The sequence below is a fragment of the Terrapene carolina genome, unplaced genomic scaffold, assembly GCF_002925995.2.
Source record: "Terrapene carolina triunguis isolate 2854851 unplaced genomic scaffold, T_m_triunguis-2.0 Scaffold42, whole genome shotgun sequence".
Taxonomy (NCBI): domain Eukaryota; kingdom Metazoa; phylum Chordata; order Testudines; family Emydidae; genus Terrapene; species Terrapene triunguis.
In genome coordinates this window covers 66,475,234-66,497,281 of record NW_020664393.1, presented here as the reverse complement: position 1 = coordinate 66,497,281, position 22,048 = coordinate 66,475,234, and the positions used below count along the sequence as shown (strand labels likewise).

The window sequence follows — 22,048 nt, the reverse complement described above, 5'->3', positions numbered from 1 at the left end:
CAGCCAGGAGACAACGATGGCTAGCAATCGTACTGCACCATCTTCTGGCGAGCAGCCAGGAGACGGCAATGGCTAGCAGTCGTACTGCACTGGCTGCTGCCAGCCTAAGATGTATAAGAGAGATGGAGTGATCAAAACAAGAAAGAGACCAGATATGTTTTGTATTCATTTGCTCCCCCCTCCCTCCGTGAAATCAACAGCTGACAATCGTTTCGGTGAGATCTGTCAAGGCACCTTGAAAAGTTTAATGGAGATTCAGTCCTGCCTGGAATAGTAGGGGGAGGGATAGCTCACTGTTTTGAGCATTGGCCTCTAAACCCAAGGTTTTGAGTTCAATCCTTGAGGGAGCCATTCTGTGTGACAGTTGTGTGTGTTTCTCCTTAATGCAAACCCACCCCCTTTGTTGATTTTAATTCCCTGTAAGCCACGTCATCAGTCGACCCTCCCTCGGCACTGCTGCGGGTCCCTGTTATAGCCTCTGTCCTTCGTGCCCTTAGAGACTTTTTCGTCTTCCCATACAGCGATCAGATCCCATACCTCCTGTTTGGTCCATGCTGGAGCTCTTTTGCGATTCTGAGACTCCATCATGGTCACCTCTGCTGATGAGATCTGCACTCACCTGCAGCTTGCCATGCTGCCCAAACAGGAAATGAGATTCAAAAGTTTGCGGGCCTTTCCCTGTCTACCTGGCCAGTGCATCTGAGTTGAGAGCGCTGTCCAGAGCGGTCACAATGGAGCACTCTGGGATGGCTCCCGGAGGCCAATACTGTCAAATTGCGACCACACTACCCCACACGACCCCAAATTCGACCTGGCAAGGTCGATTTCAGCGCTAATCCCCTCATTGGGGGAGGAGTACAGAAATCGATTTTAAGAGCCCTTTAAGTCAAAAAAACAGCTTCGTCGTGTGGACTGGTGCAGGGCTAAATCAATGTAATGCTGCTAAAAATGACCTAAACTCGTAGTGTAGACCAGAGCCAAGATACCAAGCTGAGAAGGCCAGTATGAGAACTGAACAGAATACTAGAATGAAAGCAATTTGTTTTGCTTAAGTGATGACTATCTTCCATACAGAGTTTGTATCCAATTCTGACCTCATACTAGTGTAATTCAGGAGTAACTCCACTTAAACAGAGTTAAATTACTGTTCCACTAATGTAAGATATCTCATTATAAATCCTATATACACAGGGGTATTGGTTAATCGACCCAATCAGCCTTTATCTGTCTTTATATAATTAGTAGGGCTTGGCAGGGAACAGTTTTGTGTCCCTTGAGAATTTTCAAAGTTGGAATTTCTCCCCGCCCCCATCTCAAATTGGGATGAAAAGTCAAAATCTTGCAATCTTCTACAAACAAATAAACCAAAACAAATTGGTCTGGGTCAATCAGATCATTTCAATCTTTTTTCTCCACTTTTTAATTTTTTTTTTAAATATAAATTAAGTTAAATTCCAAAATGAAAAGTCATTTTGAACTGAAAAGCTGAAACTTTTCACTTGGAAAATGTCAAAACAGGACATTTTAACAATTCAAAACATTTTTTGAGCATTTACTTGAGTTGTGAAATTGGTCAAAACTGACCCTTTCCCAAGAACAGTACTGGTTTCAATTAATCTGCATTTTTTGGCCAAAAACGTTTTGTCAAAAAAATTCCCCACCAGCTCCAGCGATTAGGTAAGTCTTCAAGCACATTTGGCCTATGTACATTGAGTACTGGGCTCAGTACATGGCAACTGGGTGAAATTCTACGGCCTGTGTTATACAGGAGATCAGATCTAAAGCCCTTCTGGCTTTAAAAATCTGACTCTAGGAACACAAATATAAATAAAGAGTCTGATCCTATGGTCTTTATTTAGACCAAACTCCTATTAAAGCCAACTGGATAAATACCGCAAGATCAGGTCCAAAATCTGCAAGTTATTTATTCTCTCCTAACACCTCAGCACACTGATGGTTTTGGAGAACCAATTATGGCAATATATATTATACTGGAAAAACATAACTCCTGGAATGAAAGAATTGAGGGTGAGTTTTTTCAAAAGCACCTAAAGGACTTAGGAACATAAATCCCACTGAAAGTCAGTAGGAGCTGCACTGCTAAGTCAAGCCTTTTTGAAAATTTCATACCCTGTGTATGTGCATATGGGGAATTAAATTTTTTTTGTAAACAACAACCGTCTCTCAATTAGTGAATGTAATTGCAAATCTTAAAGGTCCTTAGATTCCTTGCCTTTTTCTTTTTAGTGTTCTAACTGCACTATCAAGCCTAACATTGTTTGTTTTTGTCTTTGTTCTAGAGTTAGACAGAAAAATTCTCTGGGCACAAACTTTGTCTTTTTGTTTTAATTCAAATATCTTCTTTGTTTTATAATTTGAATTTTTCATTGTTCTTTCACAATGCTAGGCCTGTCTGTAAGATATTGTAGAGATTTAACTCCCCAACTATATTCCTTTTCTATAACACAGTGTCACCATTTTCCAACATCAACAAGAAAAAGAGAACAGAATTCAAATCAAGCTCAGGAAAGTGGAAAAAACAGGAATAAGTATACCAAAAATCACATAAGCCACACCATTTAAGATTTGCCTTACGTTCACAGAGCCACCAGATGGCAGTATAACTCAAACATGAACTATCAGAAACAAACACCAACAAGTCTGTCTAAACTTTGCTTTATAAAACAACACTGCCACACACCTCATGACAAATCAAAAATATGATAGATAAGATAGTCTATTTTGAAAACGTAGATAATGGAGTGAGATATCCTCCCTATTTGCACTATTTCAACCAAGATGTTCCCGATTTCAAGTATATAGTGTAATGTATTGGGTTTCAAACTGTGGGACACATGAGGTTATAAGGTAAAGGAATAAGAATTCCTCTCACTAGCTGAGTCTCCTGCTCCAATTCCTACTACTGCTGCCAGACTGGAAGAACAAGGAAGGAAGGAAGGAGGGATGAAGAGCGAGGGGGTGTGGCCTCTCCCTTTGCAGGTGGTGGTGGTGGGGGGGTATTCCCACCTGTTCGCCTCTCGAGGCTGATGCACAAGCACCCCCATGGGAAGTAGTTACTCTGCCTGCACAGGCTCTTTCGCATGCATTCTGGGTATTGCCCCAGGGCCAGAAGAACCTGTGGCCTGTGGTAATTCTGGTGGTCCTAGGGATAGGGGCATGAGGGTTACAGCACGTCTGTCCGTGTCTTGCTGGGGCCACCTGCCTGGAGTATGTCCCAGGCAGGGGACTCTTGCAGGCTAGGGAGCAGGGGGTGCTCTGGCCAACAGGGGCTTCCAGACCCCAGGCATCCATGGAAATAATGTTCTTGGATGCACCAAAAAATTCTTCTGGTGCATGGAAGGAATACTGCAGTAAATATCCTGTACTGTTTGCTTGTACTACATTAACACCTAGGACCCCAGCTAATACTGGGTCCCTATTGTGCTCAGCCCTGTATAAACATAGAATAAGAGACAGTCACTGCTCTAAAGAGCTTACAATCTAAACAGACAAGACAAAGGGTAGGGGAAAGGAGTATTACATACAAGCAGAATGATGGTTTTCAAATGTAATTTTAATGCCATGATCTTTCTAAAAATATTTTGGGGTGGTGGTTTGTTGGGAGCAAATTCACTGAAACGATAGACATGGCCGGGGTAAGGAAAAAGGAGAAGTGGAAAACAGAGGGTGTGAAGCTGAAGTAGGAAGACTGTGAGGGAGGGGGCAGAAGGAATGAACAATCATTAGAGGGGAGAGAACGTCCAGAGTGAAAGCTGTAAAAACCACTTTGGCACTGATGGCATCATCACTGTTCACAGTTCCCTACTACAGCTGCAGTTCTCAGCTCCAGCCAGCTGTTGCTGGCTGAGCTCCTCCCAGCAATGTCTTTCCCAGTGTGCACATTTATCCTCCCCCTTTCTCTTCTGTCACTGCCACTGTTTCATACCTACTCCTGCCTTTAAGCCATCCACTTGCCTATCTTATCACCTCCCTAGTTCCCTTTTCTCACTATGTCACCTTCATGTCTTCTTTTATGCTACCCCTTATGCAGGTATCTCTCTCCCTGAAAAGCTTTCTATTTAAGCACATGTTCCCCATTCCTTCCAACTGTTCAGTACATCCACATGTTGCATCTTTGGGGAAACAAATGGTATCTCTGTATGTGTATGCTGGAGCCCCATCCTATTGTAAAAATTATAATAATTAGCTACTGGAAAACAAGCATTTATGGTAACTATTATATACATTAAAGATTAAAAAATACCTTTGCATTGTATACAATGGGATATATTCATTATTTTGCTTCTAAGAACATTTGGAGATCCAATATAGAATTCTATCCAACTGCATGCAAAATATGGTGGCCTGAGTGCTTGTTTGCATGAGGACCATCTTTGAGTTACCAGGTCTCCGAGACCCAGATCCACAAAGGGACTCAGGCATTGCAATGCCTAACGTTTAAGCTACCTAGGAATCACCAGAATAGCAATGGGATCTATAAAGCCTGGGTAGGGGCCCAGGCTCTGAGCCAAAGACTGGGATCCACAAAATCCAGCATGCTATCCAATGGGAGTTGTTGATGAGGGAGTGTGTCCTAAGCCTCTGCCCCCCTGATTGAGTCCGGCACCAAAGTCTGGGTTGCAGGTAGGCACCTATCTCCTCTTTCAATTCGCAGCTGTGAACCCTCTTCTGGAGAATACTGTTTCTTGCGAGAATGAGTTAGGCAGGCACCAACCTTCACATAAAATGGCTGAAGGAGGAGGAGGTGGTAGTGGTGCCCTCCCCAAAACTTTTGGTCCAGTTGTTGGAACAATCACACAAGATGTGGGAGAACCAAGTTAAATTCCCCTGCACATACAATGGGGAGAAAGGAATTGAACATGGGGGTCTATCACCTCTATGGGGAGTGCCCTAGCCACTAAGCTATGGGATAAGATAGTCTAATGTGGGGCTCCTTCAATCTCTCCTTTTGAAGCTGTTCCACTTTGGATAAATATTTAAATAGTCACTGAGCCACAGAGAGATAGCAAGAATGCCTATATAGCCTGATAGTTAGGGCCTCCATCTAAGAAATGGGAGACCCAAGGTCCAGTTCCCCTGCTTCAGTGGCTCTTTGGATAATTAAAGTGGGACAGCTTCAATGGGAGAGAATGAGGTCCTACTATATCAGATCCCACAAGATAGGTGGGAGAATGCCTATTTCCATCTGGTTTGTGGATCATGCTGGGGTTTAGGCATGAGATAGGCATCTGGGAACCCGCCTGAGGCAACAGTGCACACACCCAGAACCAGAAACTTTAGGGGACTTTTACAGCAAAAATGTAGGCACCAAGTGAGTTTAGGTGCTTTCAGGATTAGATGGCAACAAAATGGGGTCTTTGTAGATAGCAGTGAGGCCTAAAACTATGACTTAGGTGCCTAAATCCCTGATATAGGCACTGAAGTTCTTTTGTGGATCTTGCCCCAAGTGCCCTGGATGTGAAATTGCTAAATAACCTAGCCTTCCCACCCTTGCTTGGGAGCATCTGTGGTCACCAATTTGGGTTGGTGACATTTTGAAGATCAGTTTAAACAGATGATTAGTTCAGGTCTGCTACCAAATTAGACAGGCCTCAAGATCATTTGCACCAAAAGTGAGAATAGACACTTCCACTGATGTTGGTTGACTGACAAAAGTGGCAAGGCAGTTTAAGGAGTTTTTCCTTGTCTTTAGCTTTAAAGATTTAATTTTCTGACTTGCCTTTTTGCTTGACCGCCACTTCCAAAGACCCTTAAGTGCCAGAATTCCTCTCCAATGAAATCCCTACATCCCCATTCTGTCTCTCCCTCCCTATTGATTTTCAATAGAGAGCCCCTCTTCGACTCTCTCTCCCCGGCCCATCATTTATTCTGGCTAAGGACAAGTTCCCTTGGGACATGGTTCAGGTTACTCCTGTCAGCCAGGGAGGATCACCAAAATCAGCAAGAGGTAATTCCCTCTCTAGGGACTAATGCATATGCGATCATATGGTACTTGTCAGTGGAGTAAATTGCCACTCTCTCAAACTCAAACATCTCCTTATGAATTTCCACACTATCTTAAGACCTCCCTCTTTTTAAAAAAAGGCATATTAAAATTAGGCTTATACAGTATTATGAATTACTTCAGTGAAGACAATTTTTATTTAAACAGTTTACACACAAAATATATACTGAAAAAAGTTTTCAGAAAATAAATGCATAATTCTAACCAGATTTGAAATGTTGGTACTTATCCTTTTTCACATTTACCAACCACTTAAACCTAAGTGAACCTCAAAACAAAGTTAATTATTCAAAATAATTTAGCCATGGCTTGCCATATCCAACACATCAAAACTCTGGAGATTTACTATGTGTATGACAGAATGAGAGTAAACACAAGCTGTATTAATATATGCATGTATAAAATATTTGAGCATACTATGTTTTTTCCAACATAATACAACCATTTTGCTGTAATATGTATATATCATCAATAGAAAATTAAACAATTATATTGTATAAGCAATACTAGGCAATATATACTGTGACAAAGTTCCTCCTCTATCTTGGTGGGTCCTGCGCTTATTGGCGGATTTTCTTGCCGCAGAGATTCACTATGTGGGTTGGGGAACAGCCCAGAGGCCTTCCCCTCTGGAAGAACCCACAGTCCAGGTTAATTGGGAGGTTTGGGGGGAACCCGGGCCCACCCTCTACTCTGGGTTCCAGCCCAGGGCCCTGTGGACTGCAGCTGTCTATAGTGCCTCCTTTAACAGCGGCATGACAGCTACAACTCCCTGGGCTACTTCCCCATGGCCTCCTCCAAACACCTTCCTTATTCTCACCACAGGACCTTCCTCTTGGTGTCTGATAACGCTTGTGCTCCTCAGTCCTCCAGCAGCACACCCTCTCACTCTCAGCTCCTTGCGCCTCTTGCGCCCAGCTCCTCACACTCGCACCACAAACTGAAATGAGCTCCTTTTTAAAGCCCAGGTGCCCTGATTAGCCTGCCTTAATTGATTCTAGCAGTTTCTTCTTAATTGGCTCCAGGTGTCCTAATTAGCCTGCCTGGCATAACTGATTCTAGTAGGTTCCTGATTACTCTAGTGCAGCCCCTGCTCTGGTCACTCAGGGAACAGAAAACTACTCATCCAGTGACCAGTATATTTGCCCTCTACCAGACTCCTGTACCCCACTGGTCTGGGTCTGTCACAATACAAATTAAAAATATACACTCAAATGATTAGCAATAAAAAAAAAACTTTCTTATGATCAAGTTTAATGAAACATAAGCTTCAGTTATATTCAGTATCAAGTTTGGTTAAAAGCCAATGGAAAAAATATTCTTTAGGATTTTCAGGCTTAAAAGTATGTCAATTCTTTTCAAATACAAATACATAAAAACAAAGTTGATTAAGTTAAATTAAAATGTTTTATTTTCTCCCTTCCAATACACACAGCACAAATTCTACTGTAGCTGGGATAAAAGAGAAAAATTAATGAGAGCTGCACAAGAGTATGCAATGCCAAAGCATGGTCCAACACACTTAGGTATGGTATAAACCCTAAAATGGTTATAATCTAGACTTGGACTTAAAGGAGGTTCCCCCCCACCCCCGGTATTAAATAATAAACACTTTTCCATGTTTGAAATTTTACTAAAGACATTTAGCAATCTTTTAAATTAAATTTACAAACTTTCCATTTCTAGAACATTTGGTTGAAATTAATACACATTTGGAACTGCTGTTTTACAATGGTTGTCATTTCTATGCTACACTTCATAGTATTTGGTTGACACTGTATTAGAATTACTTACAAATAAATTGAAAAATGTGGCCACATTAACAATATTCTAATACTGCAAAAAAAATCCAGTAGCCTACCATAATTAACAGCTGTAAATGTGGACAGGTCCTGTTCAGCTTTACTTAACAAAACAAAAAACCCAACACAAACAAAAAAGATCAAAATAAATATGTCCTTATCCTTCCAACTTTGCAAACAAATGCACATAATTCAAAATTACCTATGAATATAAAGGAATGATAAAATGTAAGTTACTTTAACTATGAGGAAAATGATTTTTAAGATATTCACAAGCAGATGCAAATTATTTTATCAGATCCCATGTAATACTATTGATATTTCATCATGCTACACACAAATTAACAATGATGAATTTCAACTTATGTTTTTACTTTGATATTAATAGAATACTGAGTTTAATCTGAGTACTGAAATGGATTTTAGCATTTTAAAAGTATTTTAGACCTATTTTGAATAGTTTACCAATGGCAACAAGAGAAGTTAAATTCCAGTTGATGTAATGAGAAGCTTTCATATCCTTTATTTTCCCCAGGTGGCAGGACATTATCCAATCCAATTTGTATCTAGAAAATCTATAATTTCGGTATTTACATTTGGGGGCGGGGGGGAAGTTATGTATGTCCCATAATATCCAGTCCATATTTAACATACATTTCTTAAATCTTACATGTGTGTAATACAGCAGCTGCACTACTTGAAATGTCTATTAAAGATGAAACACATTTTCCATTCTAATCTATCATTTTCACACACTCATAACAGTGAGAAGATTTACACTTTTGGCCTAAAGTTCTTCATGCTGGGTCTCCTTCCAAATGTAAATTTTTTAGGGACGTTTGAGCAAAGTTTCTGCAACCATTCTGGAGGTATGAGGTGTTAATAAAAAAAACCCAAAACAAAGAAAAAAACATTTTTACCATAGTTATATTATTGGAAATGTCCATTTGTAAAGAGTTTTTAGCATCCTTACACGAGAAGTGATATTACAAAACAATCATTTTCCGACACTGTCCCCTTTTCCCCATGGAAGAAAAAATCTAAAACTTCTAATATCCATTCCAATACATCAAAGATAGTAATAGGGCTAGATTCCATCTGCCCTTGTGTGCACGCAGTGTGTAGAGAAGTGGGAATATGGAATTTGCCACACACACACACACACACACACACACACACACACACCATAAGGGCCAGGCAAAATTCTGGTCCCTACTTTGAGTAGGCAGAACCCCATGGCATGGTGCAAAGCCACTCTGTCCCCAACTCAAGCTTCTCCCTAAATGGCACCATCTAGCTCTTAAGACCTCATCCCAAACCAGGAGAAGTCAATGGAAATCTTTCCATTGAGTTTAATGTGTTGGTTCAGGCTCATATTTTCTGATCCTTGTTCTAGAAATAAGAAGGTGTTAGGCACTAAAATTAGGTACCTTTCCTTCATTACAAAAATAATTTGGTTTCGTGCCTCTTTGTGATAAGCCTTCCTGGGTATATAAAAACAGAAATAAAGGCCACAATTTGCATTGGCATCAAAGGGAAGTAAAACCTATTATGTAAATAAACGTAACTCTTGCAAACATATATTACAGAGCTGAGGTAAAAGTTCAATCTCTATTACTGTCCTGAAAAAAGTACTTTTAACACTGAAGCCTACTTACTATTCACATATTCTTATGATGCCACCTCTTTACTAATCTTCATTTCCCTCATTCTGGTGTTCATGTCAGCAGAGTCACATGTCTCATTCACTGCTTCTGGAGGCAGATTTTCAGTAAGACTTTCTGTGGAAATGATGTTACATTTCTTACCATCCGAAAATCGCATAAATAATTTTTTGTCACACTTAAGTTCATCTTTTGCAGTATTTTTGACATTACTATATGAACTTGGTTTCTTCCTGGGTCGTTTTCTAGAAGGTGGTTTAGTGGTAGAATTTCTTCTTGAAACTATACCACGGGCATTTCCATGTTGCAGATCTCGTGTTTGCTGCTGTGCATTCTCTTTTTTACCTGTCAAGAAACTGCTTTCAGTACAGCTATGTTTTGGTTCAGAAATTTGCAGAAAACGTGATTGCTGTGCTTCACTTTGAAGTTGTGAACATGGTTCAATTGGTTTTGTATTGTCAAGTCCAAGGAGGCAGCATGTACTTTTACAGTAGATAGCATGATGAGCTGCAACCAAGATATCTGCTACATTACTCCGCTCACACAGAACATCTACCTCTAGTTTCATTCCAGAACCATACTGCTTAAACTGGAAAATCAGGCCTTGTTTACCTAGAAATTCCTGAAACAAGAGCTTAGCTTCATCACTCCAGTGTTCCCCTTTAGCAGGAATCACACCAGATAAGGAGCAGGAGTAAGATAATCGTGGTAAACAAATAAGTTCTTCTGGAACAACTTTCAGTTTATCAATATCTGAGTAGGGAATATATGCAGGAAAGCCATAATCAATAAACATAAGAACAACAGACTGATTTGAAATTTCAGAAACTTCTACCCTGTTCCACTGTGCGTCCAACCCAAACTTGATCAAACAACTTGCACCAGGAGTCACAAGGTCTTGTGGCAAAGTTGGCAAATTGCCTGGAAGGTCAGAAAGTAGCATAAACAAGGTTTTCATAGTGTCAAATAAGTCTTCTAATTGAATACAGAAGTTTGAAGGATCAGTAACTGTAGTTGCAAATCCAGGGTATTGATTACCAGTTTGGAGTAGCGCCCATGTAACTGAATTTATTCTAAAAGACAGTACAGATGTCTTAGAAGCCAAATTATTTGCACTTTCTGTACAATCAGGTTTGTTGATCTTGTCTTGCCCAGAGATCTGATTCAAATATTCCAAAAGTAGAATCCCATCTACTAAGATATCTACTTCCCAGAGACAAGAAGATTCCAAGTAGCTCTGAAACAGGAGCTTTATTTCACGATGTGCAATTTTCTTTATCGCATAGTCACATGACATTTTACCTGAATTTTGAATCCAAATCCATTTACATAATATGGCTTGTTTAGGAATACACTTGATCTCATTACTGAGCATTTTTGTATTACGCAAGGATACCATTTCACGTCTACCACGATCCATGAAGAAAACTAACATTTTCTCCTCACTAACAAGCTTCATCACTTTTGATCGGTACCACTTCAAGGTGTTTTTAGATTTTGTCAAGCATTCCAATCCTTCTTGAATATTTTCTACTGCAATCAAACGGTTTCTCTTTGCTTCTTTGGCAACCATTACATTTAAATCCAAAAATGTTTGCACATTTCTCATTAATTTTACGTGGAAATTTCCACATTTTGAAATATGAATTATTTCTGCCATTTCTAGTTGTCCAGGATTTAGATCTTGGTTAGGGATTTTAGAGAGAATTTCAGAGGTGTTTCTAGTCTCAACAGCCTCGTATTTGTTATGACCTCTAGAGTTCTTCCTTAGTTCCTCATCTTCAGGATCTGCATTTGTGACTGGAATGTCTTGTTCTGTATTAGTTTCCATATTTAGCATTGGTGTGTTCTGTAATCCTGAGCTGTCATGTCTCTGCATTAACTCATTAACCACAGACTTTCCATCACAAATTATATCTACCTCCCACTGTTGTTCATGTTGTTGCAAAAATACACAAGTAATTTGTTTATTATTTACTTTTCTGGAAAAGTAGAACATAACATTGCTGCTCCAGCTTCCATCAGGATGAGTACTTTTTACTCTACTAAGGAAACAATGGATACTGAACCTTGGCAAAGTTAAGAACTTTCCTTGAATTTTGTAGATTTTTGATGGACTCACAACTGCTGCATTACCATAGTCAATGAATTCTACCTCATAGGATTTTCCTGATCTAACTGTTTTAATAACTGCTCTATATAAGAAACAATCAATTACATATTCTGCTAAAACAAGATCCCCTGCCACAAGTTCATTCAGGTAATTTTCATGGTCTACATTTATTTTTCCTTCATTTAGTTCTTCTGCAAGTTGAATGATTATGTTTTCATCCTCTGCGAGCTGAATATAGAAACTAGATGGGCTATTTATATTGGAAATGTAACCTGCTAACTGAGAATTCAGCTCAATGTTACGTGGAGGAAGATTGATATATTTGGGTCTATTTACCCTACCTTCTTGTTGACCTGTATCATTTAGTTTGTTGGTGCAAGATTCAGTCATAATATCTGCAGGTATTTCCTGCAAATTGAAAACAGGGCAAAGTAGAGATTCAGGAGTAAATATTCCATCTGCATTTTTCTCTCTGTGTTCCAAAGGTATATTCATAACATTTTTACAAACTGGCTCTTTATTGCCATGGAATGTTGGTAGTATAAAGGGCATATTGCACAATTTTTGTGGAACAAGCACAGTTTGTTCTTTATCTTCAAAATCCTCTTGAACACCAGTCTGAAAAGATATATCATGTACTTGAGGTTTTATTTCAGTTTTCAAGGCAATTCTCTCAATATTTTTATCTTTTGTTTTATTACCTTCATCAGGTTTTACTTTGTGTACCTCCTTACTATTTTCAACAGACTGCTCTGTACAACTTTTCATATGCTCCAATTCCTCTGTGTATTTTTTCCCATTCTCAGACAATAATTGTAGAATTTTCTGATTTATCTGGATATGTCCATCATACAGCTCCACACCAATCTGGCCATCTGATTCTCTGGATACTACTACTGCCTTCAATGGTTTACCCATGAAATTCTCCTCAAACCATTTATTGACTTCTACTGGAATTTCTCTCTCTCTAAGATCTGACAGATAACATTTAATGGCTTGCATGGGCGTCAATAATAAATCTGTGGCATGATCTGGAATAGGCATCAGTTTGTCTCTCACTACCAGCTGTTTATTCCCAAAGTCCACAAAATAGGCTAGTAAATAGGATGATGATCCCGTGGAAGATGCCAAAGCTCTGTAAAAGAGACTATCTTCAAAATATTTGGCTATGCATAATCGTATTTTGCTCGGGTCATATTCTGAACTGTTTGGTATGTTACTAATCTCTGCAATCTTCTTCATCAATTTGTGTATAATTTCAGTGTTACGATTAAGCTGGCAATAAAATTTTGCAGGGCTGTATATATGTGTTATATATACCTCCTCTTCACTTCCAATTTTTATATTAAAAGATGAGTAGCAAAAACTATACAGAAAAACTGATGGTTTAAATGCTTTTGTGAATCCAAAAAATTGGGACTGGCCATGGCCATGCTCTATGAGAAACTGCTGTGTACCAATAAATGGAGACTGTAAATCAACTAAATTACACAAGCAGTTAGGCCTTATGAGAATTAGAGCATAAATGATGCAAGTCAATAGCCCACTGGAAGCAGAAATTAAGTCTCCAAAATCCTTACATGCCTCTTTAGTCCAAATGAATCGGTAAAATTGTGAGGGTTCATTTACATTCTTAAGACTACATGTAAAAGCTTGACTTTCCAAAGTTAAAAAATCTGGAAGAATAGCTTGAAGATCTTTACGTAAAACTCTTTCCTGATTACCATAGTCTACAAATATCACATCAACTTCATTTCTGGATACTTGTTTCAGAAAAGCTGCTCTGTACCACTTTCCATCCTTGGAATGTTTTGCAACACAGGGAATCTGGCCAGTTTTATAGGGATTGCTATGCACTTCATAATAACTCTGAATTTGCTCCATTAAATTCATTAGTTCTGATAATTTGCTTTGCAACTGACAAAAAAAATGGGATGGAGAAATAATATGAGAACATATGACATCAAGAACTGCTCCTGGTTTAAACATTAACTCTTTATAAGAGCTCATATGGTCACTTCTCCCAGATATTATATAATGCTTTCTGGAAAGAGTACTTTCCCAATTTGGAAAAGATTCAAGAGATTCTCTTGCCACAGAAAAAGTGTTGAATAACTGTTTCTTTTGACAGATATTTCTAGTTGCTGATACTTTACTTTTAGGCATAACATATGTACCTTGTGTATTTATATATTTTTTGTTTTTGTTTTTTGAATTTAGGCCTTTAGAATTTTTCATAAAGTTCAAAAGAGAATCCTGTTGCACTTCCCAGTACTCAGCATATCCAGCCTGAACCATAAGCGTGACAACATCCATTTGTTCCAAGCCATCCATAAATTGTGCATTAACAATGTACTTGTCATTTTGCTTTGCAATGACATAAAGCAAGAGCTGTTTGTCAAATACAACCTTTTTAAAGAAATCTGTTTCTTTTTTAACCCATACATCCTCAATGGGAAATGCATGAGCAAGTGCACAATGCATGGCAAGTGCTGGTAATTTACAAAACTCTGGAAGCAAAGGTTTCACATCATGAACGGGTACGGTATCTGTATTTCCAAAATCCAAAAAATAAACGGTAATGTTTACACCTTCCACTTCAGTGATAAGTCCTCGATAGTACTCCATGTCTTTGCTATACCGGGCACAGCAGAGTAACCCAGGCTTTGGGTTTTCAACAATCTTATCATAAACTCCATATCTATTATACACATCTGCAATATTTTTCATCAAGGTTTGAAACTCATTGTTATAGTCATTAGTTTGAATCCAGAAGTTTGATGGATTCAACACATATTCGACAAAAGCAACATGAACGGCATCTATTTTCATTTCGACTGTTTTGCAATAGACTGATAAAGAAGGGTCCTTTTCAATTAAGCAGATTCCCATTTGTTCTGTGTTTCCAATCAAACTCTCAACTGAAACACAGATCTCTTCATAAGCTTTGATGTCTCCAAGTATATTAGTGACATTTGTACTAGAAACTAGGGAACATGCTTGAACTACTTCATTCACCTGTTGTGGATATTCAGCATTAACTTCAGATTCTTGACTATGTAATGTAACATAATACAAACATTCATTGGCATTGAACAAATCAATGCTGGCATACACAGCAGTTTGTCCTAACAATGCCTGTTTAAATTCTTTTAGTTGAGAATTTCTGTTTACAGCTTCACTCTGATCACTGAAACATGACAGTGCACACTGAAATGAAATCATTGGTAAGGAAGTGAATTCTGGTTGAAGTTTCAGAACACGATTGGAAGGCACAGCTTCACTGTTGCCAAAATCCATGAACCAGACCTTTACTTGGTCATCAGACAGGAGCTGCTGTATCACTCCCCGGTGCCACTGTCCTTTTTGTCTTTTTGCAGCACAGAGAGCTCCAAAACTATCACAAGATGGAACATTTTCCCTACTGACAGCTTCATAATGCAAAGTCATTGTTGTGGTCAAGTCTTCTAGCCCTTTCTGCCATTTTAGCATCTGGCAATAAAATTTGCTTGGACTGATTGCAACATTTATTTTTACCTTCTCTATACTGCCGACAGATAAAGAAGGCAGGAATCTATCCAGAATTGGCTGAAACGCTGGTAGATTTTCAGCATTGCTGAAAGAGGATGACTCTGGCCTTGTATATTTCTGTTGCAGCAATTCTGGCATTTGTTTGCAAAGGAGCTCTTGGGGTAATTCCTTTAACATTTCTACAATAAGACGAAACGAATCTCTATCAACAAGTTTGCCTAATTGCAGTTCAAGAACATCGCTAGTGACTTTCGGTACTTCCAGGAGAAACAATTGGTATGGTAAAATGGCTTGCACGTGACCTTTAATCTGTAATCCTATTAGTGAAGAAAAATAATTTAGAGCTTTTGGACCCCATTTTTCCCCAACTGGAAGTATGTTTGCAAAAACACCACACACCACCTTTGGAGGCAGCTGGAACCATTCACCACATGCAGAAGAAACATTTATTTCGTTAACTATTAGTACTTTCCCAATGTCTATGAGAAACACGTCATAGATTTCCTCTCTCTTTTCCAGCACTCTTCCTCTATGCCATTCTCCATTTATGTCCTCCACCAAACAAAACTTGCCAATGCCAATACCGTCCTTTACTTTGGATACATGCTGTATTTCTTTTTGCAATATGTGGTAATCAAAGTCGTATTCTGTATTATATTTCCCCTGAAATGTCACGAGCACTTCCTTTGGATGGCACTTTATGTGAGTTACCTTCAGATCCATGTCTAAAAATTTTGGTGATGGAGACAAAGAATCCATTGTCTACAAAATAAAAAGATCAGTTCTGATAATCATCCAGTTTTCAATTCACTCTTTTTACATTAACAGTATATAATTTCTTAAAGCAATTTGTATTCAGTATATCTTTAACGGTGCATTTTGCACAAAATAAATAAGTACAATAAACGTTTACTGATTTTAATTCTAATTTTTCCATTTCTCAAGGTACATTTGGCACAATTCTCCCTCAGATGTTGTCTGCATGTGTTCCTCACAGACAAAGAGGGCGTCCTGGACTTACTATTGTGCTTTTTGACTTGCTTTATCACCTTACATGGAGCAATGCAGAGTGGTCCTCAAAGAGACAAAAATTCCTCATCTCTATTCATTTTATAACAGACACATTTGCAAAACAAGAACACAGGAGGCTCAGTATTTCTGCACAAAACAAGAAGTGGAAGTGACGTTTCTCTGTCATTTGTGTTATCTCTGCTAATTCTACAACTGGACTGCCTTTCACTGTGCAGGTAGTCTGGAGACATTCCAGAGCTTTAACAGTGGTACTCAGGAGCTGAACCCCACACACCTGACAGCTCATCTGAAGGTTTGACTCTATCGAGAAGACAAATCACAAAAATTCAGTGCTCTGTTTGAACAACTTTTTTGTTATTTACACTAAAGTATGCCCCCCCTTCCACTTCTTGCTACTAGTTTTATTTGAGGGATTTTTATTTCCCCAAGACACACATCTCTCTCTCTCTCTCCCCCCATCCCTTTCCTCCTTCTCCTTCAGGAGGATCAATCTGTGGTCCTGTGCAGTAGTGCTTACCTCTTTTGATGGAATTACAACTTTTAGTATAGCTGCAGATGTGATATTCTTTATAATGTACTTCCCATGTCTTTTTGGAGAAATAATTGGAAGTCACAGTTCTACCAAAGAAAAAAAAGGTTTTATGTTAATTATATGTTGAATGCCTCTTTTACTGTACTTACTTGTAGTACTCCATAACATAACAGTGGATTTTATAAAAAAATTAAATATTTTCACATCATTTTTAAACAAAATGCCCTGACCTACATTTAACCAAGTCTCCGAGGTTCAGATTGACTAGAGCTTTATTCAAAAGTAATGCAACTGGTCTGACTTCACATTCTTTGAATCAGTATCATGCCCCTGCAGTTTCACACCACCACCATCACACGCCTATAGACTAAATATGATATTCCGGTTAATAATTAACGATAGTCAGATTGTCAAACACATTTGCCCATTGTCCAAGAGCAAGCTGGTAGGAATCAATCCCTGTCAAGCAGAGGCTTAGTTTCTCAGAAACTAAGCTTTACATTTTTAAAAAATATGTATTTCTAGTTCTTATGGAGGAAGGTAACATAAGAACACAAGAATGCCCAATATCAGTGATTCATCTGGCCCAGTATCCTGTCTGCTAACAGTGGACAGGGCCAGATACTTGAGAAGGCATGAACAGAACAGGGCAATTATTGAGTGATCAATCCTCTCATCCAGTCCCAGCTTTTGAGGTTTAGGGACTCCCAAGCATGGGGTTCCATCCCAGACCATCCTGACTAAAGCCATTAATGGACTTATCTTCCATGAACTTATTTAATTCTTTTTTGAACCCAGTTATACTTTTTTGGCTTTCACAGCATCCCCTGGCAACGAGTTCCACGGTTTGACTGAGAGTTGTGTACACCATAGATTTTTATAATGGCATTATGATTTTTTTTTCATCTTAGCTATCCCTTTTCTAATAGTTCCTAACATTGTGCTAGCTTTACTGACTGCTGCTTGACTTGGAGAAGATGTTTTCAGAGAACTACCACAATGACTCCAAGATCTCTTTCTTGAGTGGTACTGTAACAGATAATTTAGACCATGTCATTTTGTATGTATACTTGGGATTATGCTTTCCAATGTACATTACTTTGAATTTAACAACACCAAACTTCATCTGCCATTTTGTTGCCCACTCACCCAATTTTGTAAGATCCCTTCACAGTAAGCTTTTATCTTAACTATCTTGAGTAATTTTGTATCATTTGCGAACTTTGCCACCTCACTATTGACCCCTTTTTCCAGTTCATTTATGAGTATGTTGAACAGCACTGGACCCAGTATAGATTCTTGGGGGGCTGCCTTATTTACCTCTCTCCATTGTGAAAACTGATTTATTTCCTACCTTTTGTTTCCTACCCTTTAACCCAGCCTTACTGATCCACAAGAGGCCCTTCCCTCTCATCCCATGCCTGCTTACTTTGCTTATGAGCCTTTGGTGAAGGATCTTGTTAAAGGCTTTCTAAAAGTCCAAGCACACTATGTCCACTGGATCATCCTTGTCCACATACTTGCTGACCCGCTCAAAAAATTTCAAAAGATTGGTGAAGCGTGAGTTCCTTTTACAAAAGCTATATTGACTCTTTCTCAACATAGCATGTTCATCTATATGTCTAATAATTCTATTATTTACTGTAGTTTCAGCTAATTTGTCTGATACTAAATTTAGGCTTATTGGCCTGTAATTAACAGGATCACCTGTGGAGTCTCTTATTTAAAAAATCAACGTTAGCTATTTTCCAGCCATCTAGTAGAAAGACTGATTTAAGTGATAGGTTACATTTCAGTTAGTAGCTCTGCAATTTCACATCTGAGTTACTTCAGAACTCTTGGGATAATACCATCTGGTCCGAGTGACTTATTACTGTTTAATTTATCTATTTGTTCCAAAATCTCTATTCAACACCTCAATGTGGGACAGTTCCTCAGATTTATCACCTAAAAAGAATGGCTCTGGTGTGGGAATCTCCCTCACATCCTCTACAGTGAAGACTAATACAAAGAATTCATTTAGCTTCTGTGCAATGGCCTTGTCTTCCTTGAGTGCTACTTTAGCACCTTGATTGTCAAGTGGCCCTACTGATTGTTTGGCAGGCTTCCTGCTTCCAAAGTACTTTAAAAAATTTGGCTGTTAGTTTGTGCGCCTTTTGGCCTGCCTAATTACATTTGTACACTTGACTTGCCAGAGTTTATGGTCCTTTCTATTTTCCTCAGTAGGATTTGACTTCCAATTTTAAAGGATATCTTTTTGTCTCTAAATGGCTCTTTTACTCTGCTGTTTAGATATGGTGACATTATTTTGGTCCTCTTACTGTGTTTTTTATTATTAATTAATTTATTATTATTATTATTTGGGGTATATAATTAGTTTGAGTCTCTACTATGGTGTTTTTTTAAAAGTTTCCATGCCACTTGCATTTCATTCTGATGACTGTCCCTTTTAATTTTCATTTAATTAGCTTCCTCAATTTTGTGGTGTTCTCCCTTTTGAAGTTAAATGCTACTGCATTTGTTATTTTTCTCCCTGCAAGTATGTTAAATATAACTACATTATAGTCACTATTACTGAGCAGTTCAGCTACATTCACCTCTTGGACCAGATCCTGTGCTCCACTTAGAACTAAATGAAGAATTGCCTCTCCATTTGTGGGTTCCAGGATTAGCTGCTCTCAGAAGCAGTCATTAATGGTGTCAAGATCTCATCTCTGCATTCCTTCCTGAATAACCTTGTGAATGTCAACTACTGCAGTTGTGTCTTCCTCAATCAGCAGACAGCCTACAACACAAAGGTCTGGCTATGCTTTTATTCAACTTAATGGGACATTAATTGGCTAGTTATCCAGTTAGTCACTTTTCCAATTTATTGAAATATTAATAAAGGACCCAATTCTGCAAAGTTCTGTATGATCTCATCTTTCACTGACATCAACAGCTGAAAGAGTTACAGAACGGGTTGGGGGGAATAGAGAAGAGCTTGGATGCAGATGTGGCTTCTTATTCTCCCTTCTCCCCCCTCACTCCTTTTTGGGAATGAAGTCCATTCTCACATTCCCTTTTGCACTATCAAATTACCTCTGCAGAAGAATCTTATAAAGGATGACAACCTATACTACTACCTATACAGGTTATTGTCCTTATTTACATTGTGAGAGTTGACTGCTGCAAGGAATAGAAATATTCAGGAACAAGGTAGGAAGTATGAGAAATAAGCGACAGAAGGGTTCAGTGAGAGAGAGGGGAAAAAAGAAGACAAATGAGAAAGATGCAGGGACAAAACAAACAGAGCAGAAGACTTAACAAAAGATTGAGTTGGCTATAGAAACAGCGTAAAGCAGTGAGTCTCAAATTTTTGTACTGGTGACCCCTTTCACATAGCAAGCCTCTGAGTGCGACCCCCCTTATAAATTAAAAAACACTTTTTTATATATTTAACACCATTATAAATGCTGGAGGCAAAGCAGGGTTTGAGATGGAGGCTGACAACTCGCAACCCCCCATGTAATAACCTCATGACCCCCTGAGGGGTCCCAACCCCCAGTTTGAGAACCCCTGGTGAAAAGAATACTAGACAGAACTCAGCCCCTCAGGACAGCAGGGTGGGCGAGTATGGAGGCAATGCACTCAGTCCCCAGAGGGAGGAAGCAAAGTATTTTTGTGTGGCAACCCTTTCTTGCCAACTGAAATATCAGAATGTATGGGCTCTAGAGCAGAAGTTCCAAACTTTTTTTTAATTTTTGCTGTGCACCCGTCTCTGAGAAATAATATTTCCGCAGAAGCCTGGTGTCCAAGAGTGCATCCCAGCCAGGATGCCTCACTGCACCCCAGCCTGTGAACATCCCCTGCCTCTGATATGTTCCGGGCAGGTGACCCCAGCAGAACACAACAGCTCGGCTGCACCTCTCTCCTCATATCCCTGATTCTGGGACCTCCCACCGCATCACTCACAGACCAAAGGTTCCTCCAGCCTTGGCGTGATCCACAGCATGCAGGTGAAAGGGCCTGAATGGGCAGAAAGGAACTACCTCCTACAGGGGTGCATGGATATTAGCCTCTGGAGATGCAAGCAAGCTGGAATGCCTCTTCCCCCACCTCCTGCAAAGGAAGAGGCCACACCTTCTCCCTCCTCCTTGTTCTTCCAGCCTGACAACTGGAGCGGGAGACTCAGCTAATGAGAGAGAATTCTTATTCCTCTCTCTGATTACCTCACCATGTCACAGCAGGAACACCCAACAGTTTGAAAACCAATGCTCTAGAAGTCATGCGTAGCCATCATAAGGTTGAAGAGGTGTTGCCATGCTGTTACCTCCAATGCTAGCAAAACTAAAAATAGACTGATAAAACAAAAGCCCTTTCACTCCTTATAAAAAAAAAAGTAATTTTGTGTACTCTTAACTCACCAGTACATGCACTCTGGTACACATTTATAGATCACCCAAAATGCACATGTAGAAGCCCCTCTCCTATGCACTTCAGCTACTCGACAGCTGTCTGCAGGGGATGAGACAAGGGTTAGGATGAAAGTTGCAGAAAACTAAGGAGCAACTGAAATCCAGGGACAGAATGAAAACCATTATGCCATTTTCCAGTCCCTTCTGCTACAACAATGACAACTTTGTACCAGATCTCTTACTCCTGGGGTAATTCTGTGCCAAAAAAATAAAAATTCTCTGCACAGTATTTTAAAATTCTGCAAAATTCTGCGTATTTTATTTGTCAAAATGACATACAGTAACTCCTCACTTAACGTTGTAGTTATGTTCTCTCCCATTCAGCCAGGCACATTTGCCCCTGTCTCCATGTGTCCCTGCACGCCCCTTTCCCCTGTGGCCCTGCACCCCCATTCAGCTCCCCCCTCTCCAAAAATCCCTGCACCCCCACTCAGCCAACCTTCCTCCCTCCATCCCCATGTGGCCCTGCACCTCCACTCCCATTCAGCCCATGGCTCAATGCTGTCACTCCATTAGCTCCTGTGCCCTCGCCCAAGTCTGTCCCCCCACTAGCCCTTCTGAACTCGAGTCTATGTGACCGCCCAGCAGCCTCATGTGCCCCGCTCTGCCCGTATTCTCTCCCGCCCAACCCCCCCATATCCCGGCTCACCTCACCTAGCCCCTCAGGCAGGGCGCTGTGAGGAACACAGCCTCTCCTCTTCCCTATCCGTGGCTGGTTACTCCGTCCAGTGAGCAGGCTACCCTCTGTTGTGGTGCCACAGTAGCCCCTGGTGGGAGAAAGGTGTAATTACAGCACCTGGCAGAATCTATTTTCTGCAGAGATAAAAAACCTGCAGGGGATATGATTAACTCTATACTAACTATCAAAGGGGTAGCCGTGTTAGTCTAGATC

At 39.7% G+C, this 22,048-nt stretch overlaps 1 protein-coding gene across 1 annotated transcript; it reads right to left on the bottom strand.

The window, feature by feature from the left end:
* Nucleotides 1-8,288: 8,288 nt before the first annotated feature.
* TDRD15 (tudor domain containing 15) lies at nt 8,289-16,453 on the bottom strand. The gene is made up of 4 exons (XM_026652764.1): nt 16,442-16,453; nt 14,284-15,897; nt 9,508-14,226; nt 8,289-8,393 (listed from the first exon to the last, which is right to left on the bottom strand). The coding sequence occupies exons 1-4, from the start codon at nt 16,451-16,453 to the stop codon at nt 8,289-8,291; spliced, it is 6,450 nt and encodes a 2,149-aa protein (XP_026508549.1).
* Between the last annotated feature and the right edge of the window lie 5,595 nt (nt 16,454-22,048).

Coding starts and splice junctions, on each gene's coding strand:
- TDRD15 (XM_026652764.1), bottom strand. Junction 14,227..14,283: donor ATGGAGTTTATGATAAGATT/GTTGAAAACCCA, acceptor AAAGACATGGAG/TACTATCGAGGACTTATCAC. Junction 8,394..9,507: donor TGAAGATTAGTAAAGAGGTG/GCATCATAAGAA, acceptor TAGATTTTCTAG/ATACAAATTGGATTGGATAA.